We start from the raw sequence: 10,366 nt of genomic DNA, 5'->3' as shown, positions 1-10,366 counted from the left end.
ACAACCAACTTATAAAAAGAAATGAGGTCAGGTGTTTACATTGAAATATCCATAAACAGACCCCAGTTTGTAAAGGGCTTGTTGGTTAAAGCCAAGTTAAAAAAGATTCATAATTCTATCTCTGCTTCTGACACTCAATAAATACTTTATTAGCAATTAGGACTTCCCTAATCCAAGCAATCCTTGGTAGTGAGGGACCGCCCTGGCCACTGCCCTTTTGTGGACTACTAAAGTCCTTAATCCTCTTGTGGTCTCTCAGCTACGGAGGGTCTGTCAGGTCTATCTTCTTTTAGTTCCTAATACTGTGTCCTCCTTTCACAAGTCTATGATAGCTTCACGATCTCCTGCTGTGCCTCCTTTTGATTTTCATTAGGAATTGTCCCAGTGGAAATATTCACAGACTAATAGCAACCTAGAGTTCCTCCTTCAATAGTGACCAAAGCACATGACTCAGAGGCAGATGGAAACCTCAAGACATGCGTGGACTGTGTGATATCACACAGTATCATCCCAGATAGAGGGGGCTTTCAATCTCCAAAATACCTTCTTGCCCCAGCTAGCAATCAGCTTCTCCTTGAACTCTCACAACATTATTTCTCCTTATTTCCACCCAGGCTGTTCTCAAAGCCACACATTGTGTCTTCCTTCTCTAGGCTCAGCCACTTCTCTAGCATTTCTCCAGTCTCTTCTCCAATCTCAGGTAAACCAGACTCTCACTGCTACCTCAACATCTTCTCCTCTTTGTGACCACCCTTTTGTTACCGCTGTCTCTTGGGCACCTTGTTGGGGGAAAAGGGGCCTTCATGAAGGCTCAGGAAACAAATGTTGCCTTCTACTGGCCTCCTCATGAGTAGAAACCACAGCAGGGTTGGAGGGCTACTAGAAATGATGGCAGCCTGGCCATTTTGATTCCAGTTAAAATTGGAGGGTGTCCCAGCTACACAAAGCTGTCCATGGAGCATGTCAAATTTAAACCACTGAAATAGTTCCATGTCAGAGCAGGATGATTATAAAGAAAAGGAAAAAGACAACGTTGTATGGGGCAGAGCTTGTAATTGCCAGTGTGGAAAGGTGCCTCCCTGTCTTCAGAAGGACTAGCTGAAGTTCCCATGAAAATCCAATTTAAATAGGGTGGGTAGAGAAGCAGTATTTCTGGAAGAGTAATTATGGTGTACTGCTGGCTTCCCTAACCTGACATTACAGGACAGCGTAGCTCTCATTTGAGGTTTGATGATGTTTAATTAAAGCCGGGCATTTAAATTTAGTCCTTTCAGAAGTGAATAGGCCTGGCAGTGATGGTTTAAAATCTTAAACGTCTTTAAAAGAAATGATTGCCATGTGTATGGATAAAGAGAGGGAAGAGTGGATAGAGAGGAAGGACATGTTGGGTCCCTTGTCCATTCCCCTGTTAGTACTGGGTTGTTCTCTACAATACATTTACTAATATTTGCCCCCACTCCATTTAAAGAAACTAGGGGAAGCATGAGATTGTGGGGTAGTGTGGGGAAAACAACTACATCAATTGAAGATGAAGCTTGGTAAGTTCTTGACATATGGCATAGTTGCTTGCAATAACAGGGGATTGGACATCATAATGCAGGAGGACTCTTCCAGCTCTGTAACGGCCGTCCAACACCTTGACAGATGAAAGGAGCCGTGACAAAGTCAGTCCGTCAGCGGTGCTTGGTAGTGATGTGGGAGAAGAGGCCGATGTGTAAGCAGCAAACCTTCCCACGCCGGCTACGGGTTCACTTGTCAGATGGAGGATCGCCTGCCGCCTGGGCTTTCTGATGGCTCTCCATGGTGACTGCACCAGCCGCGACTGAGCAGTTGTGGGCAGGGTTCTCCCAGTTGGCAGTGGAAATGCTGAATTTCTGAGACCTCGCTTGACCTTGTCACTATATCGAAGCTTTGGCCTCTCTCTACATTCTGGGCAGTTCTTGAGTTGGCCACAGAGCACAGCCTTCATATTATACCGGTATGAAATCAAAAGAGGAAGAGGGTCCAGTAGTTGAGGATGCTTTTGATCGTTCCTTAAATAGAGTCGTGCCCGATAAAGCCCTTGTGCAAGCAGTCATAAATTCAGTTGACTTCAGCGAGAGTTGGGCCTGCTCATATTTTGGAAAGCAACTTAATCTGAACTGTGAATGTCAGCAGGTTTCCCGGCCAGGATTTGTGTTGGAACAGTTTTTTTTCTCTTTTGGAATCACACCCCCAGAGTTTCATGTGCCAAATTTCTGGGTTGAACAAACTCAGTGGGCTCCCTCAGGATCCTTTGAGCACTCTTGCCTGGCTTTAGTGGAAGCCCGGTCGCTCCAGGAACCCCGGAGAATCCTTTATGAACAAAAGGCAGGAGACGTGGTGTCTCAGTATATGCACAGGACTGGAAAGCACCACGTTCTAGTCTGCCAAGGCTCACGTGGAGGACCCCGTGGGTAACAAAGACCCAAAAGGAGCGGCAAAAGAAGCAGATGTTTCAGATACTTCAAATGCTGCGCTGTTCTCACTTTGTGTGATTTGCCCTTTCTGTAAGTCCTTTCAGATCCATGCTTCTTTGTGAGGAAAATAATTTTTTGCAAAAGGAATGAGGGGACTTTGAATAGATGTGAAATGTAATTAGCTTTGGGACTGAAATAAGTGATGTCCCTTGCAGAGAAGGTAGAACAAGACCCAGGGAGTCATCAGTTCTGTCCCTGGTCCTGTTGCTAGTTGGTTGTGTGGCAGTCCCTGGAGGTCCAGGTCTAGCCGTACCGCTCTTCCCCTTCCCACTCCTTTGGAGTTCATTCCCTCCATTGCTCAGCCTCTTTTTATGCAGTCCCACAATGTTTCTCCACTTCCTGGCTACACTGCTGTTTATAAACTGTCTGCATATCATCTCGCAGATCTCGCTGCATTTCAGATACCCACATTTCTCCATTGTGCAATCTGTGACCAACAGGCTTTTAAAAAGTCATTTTTTTTATTTAGGTGCTGGAATAAAACATTAGACAGCGGATTTGAACAGGACAATAGCCCTAAGCTGCTTAGGAGTCTCATTTGCATAGAAATCGATGGGAGTTAGCACCTAAATATGAATGAGATGCCTAAGTACCTTTGAGAATCTGGGCCGAAGAGCCTCCATCAGTGATTCTCCACTCTGGGGTGCCATGAGATCCTTTTAAGGTGTCTTTTAGAGCACCGTCATAGACTTTCAAGAAGGTATTCTGAAGTATAAATACAGATCTCTCAAAATATACAGTAGTAGGAAATGCATTGCTTTTATAAGATGAATAGGAATGCTCCCATGGGGAATCTTTGTCTGAAATCCAAGCATGTGGACATCTATCGTTTCAAACAAATGCTAGTAGATGAACAACCTCCCACACAGGAGACCACCTTCTGGGAACTCCCTCCCATCTCACCAACTCTTTGGTCATCTTGTAACCATTTTGAAGGCCATGCTCATTTTCTTGTACAAGGGAAATAGAGGTTCTTCTCAGTGAATCAGATGAAGTAACTAGGGTGAATCCCTCCCCCACCTCCCACATACACCCCCAGGCCTCTCCTTTGCTTGGGTCTTCTATATTTCACTGTGCTTTTGTTTTGGAAGGGCCTGTGAAAAGCTGCTTGGGTGGCAACAGCTCTTGTGCCGCCGTGCCAATGTGCCATTTTATGTCAGCGGAGGACTCGATCCAGAATCCTTAGGTCAGATGCTTTTTTCATGCGGGAGGGCTGATACATGAGGGAGGAGCTGACTTGGAGGGATTTCCTTACATCAACCTGCAGCTGGATCCACACCTGCTTGCGGAAAGCTGATAAGAACAAAGACAACAAGATGAGCTTTAAAGAGCTCAAGAACTTCATGAAGGAAGTCAACATCCAAGTCGATGACAGCTATGCCAAGGAGATCTTTCAGGTAAGGGGAATTTGCAAGCTAATGAGCAACGAGCTGGCTTGAGGTCACCATCTCCCATGTTTTGCACCATTTGGCTGAGGGAGGGTGAACTCTCAGCATCCTGACATGTCCTGAGGACTATGCCTGTGACACGGGATCTGCAAAACCACTTACTTTTAGCTTGGTTTTGCAGCCAAGTCAGTAGACGGCCAAATTCACTTTGGCTCTGAAAGAAATGGAGTTAAACCAACAGAGAGTGTGCATACACATCACAGCGGGGGCACGGTATGAGAACAATTCTGTCCTTCTCATTGTGTTGGGGAGCTTAGCGGAAGCAGAAAAGGATTAGACATTTGTGTGCATCATGAAAGATAATGGATAATGCCAGTAAGCTGGTGTCCTTGGCCAAAAGTAGGTCAGGATTTCAGAGTGTAATGGTTGATTCCCTTCTCGAATAACTTCTTCTACAGCTGCCCGCTGTGATGCAGAGGAGGAAGATGCCAAGTTGGTTCTGGAAAGTAAAAGAGCTGTACAAGTTGGGAGAAAGTATGCATTAAAAATAAAAACAAAACCCATGGGCTGCTGAAGTGACTACAGGCACATCTCTAGGGTCTGTGCCTCTATTGTCTCAAGTTTGAGCGTGCTGACAGAGGCAGTGGGGGCTAATGGGGGTAACAGGAAATCCTCAGGTATGGAGTTAGTGTTTCTGAAATCCAGTCTTCTGCTTGCATGAGATAAAGACAACTGGATAATTTCTAGGCTCTGCTAAATGGAAGTGGGCAATTCCACACACTGCTTTTGCCCCCTTCAGACTGCTACTGAATGGTAAAAGCAGTCAGGAAAACAAACTCCCACGCATCTTTCTGCTGCTGCTGCAAGTGGATGGATGGGAACCTCGGAGGGCACGAGTTCAGGGCCTCGTGATACTTCTAAGCCAGGAAAAACACAACAGTTTTGGATGAGGCTTTCCTTATAACTGCAATTAATGTTTTACAGGGCACCTTGCATCTGGAACGGCATTAAACCGTATTTATGTATGAGGGCGAGATTCTGTTCCAGCTGTTAGGTGCACAGGACTTAGGCACCTACATGCCATTCAGCTCCAGCCTGCTCTTGGCCCTGATAAAAAGTTAATTGCTGAAGGCGGGTGGGTCCTGCTCCTCCTCACTGCTTGTGTGTGGGTCACTCTTAAGGGTCAGACGATGGCGTGTCACAAATGTAGCTGCATTCGTGGTTTTGGGGGACCTGAAGAAGATGGAATAGAATCACACTTAGGCATCTACATCCACTTAGATGCCCTGTTGGTGGAATAGAAAGTAGCTTTATGTACATACAAGCCCCTGAAATGTAGGTGGATAGTGGTGATCCAGTGGCATCCAAGTACACGTTGCAACACTCAGGGCTGGGGAGGGGACCTTTTTGGCCAAAGACTGCATGGGACAGGGACCTTGTTTCTGTTCTGCAATTTTTAGCAAAATTGTGGCATCCTGGCCCACATCTGGGGTTCCAGGGTGGGGGCAGTGATGATAATACTGGTGATAAATAATGATATTTGTAGGCATTTCCATGGTAGAAGATGGCCTTGTGCTTGGCCAGCGAGACCCAATGATCAAGTCCTTCTCATGAAGCAGCAAATAACGGTTTCCAATTATTTTGTGTTCCACGATTTGTAGCCCTGGCGCAGATTACGGCTGACATATGTCATAAGGAAAGGACGTTTTCACCTCTTCTCCTCTCTACGTTTACAGCAGTGTGACAAGTCTAACACAGAAGCCTTGGAAGATGACGAGATAGAGTCATTTTACAAGATCTTGACTGAGAGGAAGGAGATTGATAAGATTTTCTCAAAGTACGCCAGTGAGGAAAGGACCATGTCTTGTGACCGCCTGGTGGAGTTTCTCCAAGAAGAGCAGCAGAAAGAAGATGCTGGCCCTGAGACTGCACTTTCCTTGATTGAGAGATATGAGCCCAGTGAAGCAGGTCAGTTAGCATCATTGGTTGTTCTTGAGTTCATGCGACTGGGGCCAAGCCAGTTGCTGGGCTTGTGTCGAGGAAGAAGGAATTTGTCCCCTCTACTGGCAAGGTCTGCTCTTTCGCATCGTCCTCTGTAGCTGGGAAGTGGTGCTCTTCCTAAATGTCTATAAACCTAACTGGTTCCCTGCCATTGCAGCAGGTGTCCTTCTATCCCCATGCTGACCCTTCTCACCCATCACAGCCACAAAGCTGTGGATGCTATTTTAAGTAGAAATCTTTGCGGCTGTGACATGTGCAAAGGGTCAGAGTGAACAATCCTGTGTACCCTTTTGGATGAATAGCTACCTTCAGGTGCAGAGAATTGGACCTGAGGGCCTGGGGAGCCCCTGGCTTGCTTTGGGGACATCTGAACTGTTTTGCTGCTGTTCCTTCCCGTGGGCTGGTGTATCTTTCTATTGTCGTGGCCATCTCTCAAGGGCCAGTGTTGCAAGGGATTGTTAGCAGCAGGGCTGGGTATACAGGAAAGTCTTGGAGGCTTGATTATTTCTTGTCTCCGTTTGTCCTTCAGGCAGCAGGCAAGTGATTGATGTGCAGTGTTTTTCAGGGCACTGTAATCCCCAATGGGAGGAGATTGTTTAATGCCCATCATGTAGCTTGTAGCACTTGTGTGTCACTTTACACCGGAGGATCTCAACGCACTTTGAAGGGAGCAGTGTGTGTTCCCATTTCCATTTTCTAGAAAGGGAAGCCGAGCCCAACATTTTCATACCTGAGCACACTTAAAACACCCTTGTGTGCCTAGAAGGAGTTGGACACTCACATCGGTTCTCAGGCAAGCTGTCAAATGACTTCCTTTTCAAAAGAACAAATGCAGAACTGTTTTAGGCAGGGATGGGCCTGCCTTGAGCCGGGGGATGAACAAGATCACCTCTTGAGGCCCTTCCAGCTCTGCTTCCCTATGATTGATCTCTGCTTGGAAATGAAATGAGTATCTACACTGTAGTATGAAAAGTTCAAGGAGACCCAACTTTGTGGCCTCTTTGTTGTATTTTGATGGGTCTGATCGGTCCCTAGTTGAGCTCCAGAAGGGACAACATCTTGTCAGTATGATTTTGAGATTGGCCTGGGGACCTGTTTGCTTCCTTATCAAGCTCCACTGTGCTCATCTTGGTTTTGCTCTTTGCAAATCGCATTTCACTTGACTAACACGTTAGGGCTATTTACAGGTAATAGTAGGTCAGGTGGACGTCTGTGAATTGTGAGGGTGGGATGAAGCAAGATGTTTACTTTGGGTCCCAAAAGCATTGTCAGGTAGAGGTAAGTACTAACACCCCCAGAGGTACAGCTTTGGCTGTTGCCTACTTTGATTCTTGTGGCCAAATCCTGCCTTTAGCTGCAGCTCACTGAAGCCAGCAAATATTTGCGTACAGAGTTATTCATTCCTTCACATTTAGGGTACACAGCTCTTTCTCTCGCAGAACTGGGACGCTGGATTTAACTATTGATTTATGCCTTTATCTGACAGCCAAGAAGCAAATGACAATGACCAAAGACGGTTTCCTGATGTACCTACTGTCTTCTGATGGGGACATATTCAACTCCAGTCATGGTAAAGTGTACCAGGACATGACCCATCCACTGAATCACTACTTGGTGTCATCTTCACACAACACCTATCTAATGGAGGACCAGCTGAGAGGGCCAAGCAGCACAGAGGCCTATATCAGGTAAGGAGGACGAGATCTCTCAGTATACAGTGCTACAGTATAGGATGGGCAGGCACGATCCCAGACAGCATGGTCAGTGCTATCTCTGGGAAATGGCAGGTCTAACCTGACCGGTGATTGTTATGACAATGGGCGTTGGACAGAGGTTGGTGTGACCTCTGTCAACTAGCAGAATTTTATTCGGTTGTGAACTGGTTAGATGGCAAAAAATGTCCCTGTTGTCAAGCTGGTGGCTCCTACACTCTCTGCTCCTTATCTACCTCTTCCTGGAGCTTGGAGGGTGTCATATAGTATTTAGCTCAGTAAGTTCCTCTCATCAGATGCTTGCACACATTTTGCAAGAACATTAACTTGGTTTTCATTATGGCCAAATCAGTGGCTCTCAGAAGCATTGATAGGGGATGGATGACATTAGGGATGTTGGGAATTATTACAAATGCAGCCGACTGGAGACAAAAGTCTGCAGAGAAAAGTGGCACCGTCAGCTTCAAAGGCCCGTGCTAACAAATGTGTAGAATAGAGCCTACATTTGAAGGCAGGAAAGCGCTGAATCAGCCAAGAGGAGGATTGAAATTTGTGGTCAGGAGCTTCTGAGTCCGGGTATGTGACCTGTTGGGCAAACTTTCTAAGAGATGCGCAGGGATTTAGCCACACAGCGCTCATTCAATGACAGCACAGTTCACATTACTGTGTCCCTGGACGCGGCTTTGAGTATTCTTCGCAAACTCCTTCTCAAATCTGCAGGAGGAAAACGTGTGATCCATGCCGCTCTGACGGTGACAGCCTCTCAGGGACACTGATCTACTCTCTTTAGTTCCCCTTCAGGCTTTTCCAAGCTATTCTTCCCATTTTGGAGCTTCCTCAGCCTTCCTTTTCTTCAGTTGCCTTGTGCTTTATAGACCCCTTTGGTCCTTGATAGCCATCCTTTTCCTCTTTGTGCACTGCTAATCTCGCTTATCAGTTCCCATGAGCTCCCCTCCTTTTCTTTGCTTCCTGCGCTCATTCTGTGCTTATCCAAGCTACCCTTCAGCCTCCAGCATATCTTGAACTGCCCGGTCCTATTCTGAAGGGAGGTCGGCAAAGAAAGACCCATGTGCATCCATTTTCTGTTTCCAGAGCCCTGACCAAAGGCTGCCGCTGCGTGGAGTTGGATTGCTGGGATGGCCCCAACTCTGAGCCTATAATTTATCATGGCTACACACTCACCTCCAAGATCCTCTTCAGCGATGTCATAAAGGCCATCAAGAACTATGCTTTCAAAGTAAGGACAATGGAGCTGGGATATCCCGTTCATTCCTTTTGTAATATTGAGGGAGGAAAAATTTGCTTAGGTGTTCAGTTCGTGTTTAGCATGGCTTCATCAGACGACGTGTCCTTACATTGGGTGCCTTTGAATCACAGATATGAGATACTCCCTCTCGTCTCCAGGTCAGGGTTAAAAGACTGAGATTAGCAGTCAGACTTGGCTGTCTTACATAGTAGTCCTGCACTGGCAACTTTTATGTCAAATGTTTGGTCTGCCTGAACTCATTAGGACTTAGACTTTCTTCTTCACTTTCCTTGACATTAGAGCCAATATCCATCTCTCTGAAGGTCTAGGGGAAACAGTCAGACTTCCCACCTGGGAAGGAAATATCGAGGAGGTTTCACAGTGAAGGAAGTGGGCACTTCTTTGGTATCTTAATGCTTGCTAGATGGTCACAGCTGAGGAACCAAGGCACAGAGAGGATAAGGGCTTTTTTCCTGAGCTCACACTGGGAGTTTGTGCATAGGCTGCTGAGTTGGGAACTGAATCCTCGTCTTCTGAGTCTCTTGCCAATGCCTTATCTACTAGATCACCTTGCCTGGGAACCTGTAAGACATGGCTACCAAAATATTGCAATAGCCGTGTTAGAGTATGCCTTTGAATTCTAATGCATTGTGGCGTTTACACACTGCTTTCCAATGTAAATGTGTCATTTGAAAACTCAGAGCCAGTTTTGTGCCACTGTGTTGCAAGGGATTGCGAATAGCCAAACTGATGCCGGTTGTTGATTTCCTACCATAGACCTCACCGTATCCAGTGATCATTTCCCTGGAGAATCACTGTAGCCTGGAGCAGCAGAAGAAGATGGCTGAGCACATGAAGGACATCCTACAAGACATGCTGCTGCTGGCACCAGTAGATGGAAACATATCAAACTTCCCCTCGCCGGAGGTGAGTGCCTCTTTGCCCTGCGTTCTCCCTCTGTCTACCTTCCTTGCAAGCCCCTGTAATATCGTTCTCCTTGGCAAGAAGAGCCTGTGAGACATCTCATTTCAAGGCAAGATCCGTGGAATTTAGGGACTTCCTTGTCTATTTACCGAGGCCCAATGATGTCTTCAGTCCTCTTAGCAGCTGTTTTCCTCCAGGCCCCCCCGAAGTCAGCTGAGTCTTTACTGGTCTGTTTTCCAGGTGCTTACACTACAGTTGATTAATGTGACCTTTAAAGGTCCAGCTTCTTCAGTGTGTTTGAGCTGCCCTCATTAATTATACGGCACAGGCAAAGAAGCTAGGCTGCTCGAGAAAAGTGGCTAGGAGTTCTCTCTATGCACTTGAATTGGCCACTGCTTGATGAGGAGGGAGATGACTGGCATTTTTAAGTACTGAGAAAAGAAAGCTTTGCTTGGCCTGGTGCCCCTTTTGATGCTCGGGAGCGCTGCTCTGCACCAAGACCTGTGTTTAGAGAGGAGAGAGAGCTGCAGCGCCAGGCGTGCTCAGGGTCAGTCTGTCCTAGGGACTAATGGGACAGCGGCTCAGGGCAAGGTAGAT

At 46.6% G+C, this 10,366-nt stretch overlaps 1 protein-coding gene across 2 annotated transcripts in view; it reads left to right on the top strand.

Moving 5' to 3' along the window:
- PLCD1 (phospholipase C delta 1) overlaps positions 1 to 10,366 on the top strand; it is a 104,811-nt gene that overhangs the window by 61,117 nt on the left and 33,328 nt on the right. For both annotated transcript variants that reach the window (XM_019508085.1, XM_019508084.1), the window contains exons 4-8: positions 3,766 to 3,895; positions 5,623 to 5,854; positions 7,374 to 7,575; positions 8,692 to 8,836; positions 9,623 to 9,772. In XM_019508085.1, the coding sequence (XP_019363630.1) occupies positions 3,766 to 3,895; positions 5,623 to 5,854; positions 7,374 to 7,575; positions 8,692 to 8,836; positions 9,623 to 9,772 (859 nt within the window). The remainder of the gene's footprint in view (positions 1 to 3,765; positions 3,896 to 5,622; positions 5,855 to 7,373; positions 7,576 to 8,691; positions 8,837 to 9,622; positions 9,773 to 10,366) is intronic.

The sequence above is a fragment of the Gavialis gangeticus genome, unplaced genomic scaffold, assembly GCF_001723915.1.
Source record: "Gavialis gangeticus isolate Ggan-Ray unplaced genomic scaffold, GavGan_comp1, whole genome shotgun sequence".
NCBI classification, from domain to species: domain Eukaryota; kingdom Metazoa; phylum Chordata; order Crocodylia; family Gavialidae; genus Gavialis; species Gavialis gangeticus.
The sequence above is the reverse complement of the archived record's forward strand: the minus strand, read 5'-3'. Positions and strand labels throughout refer to the sequence as shown.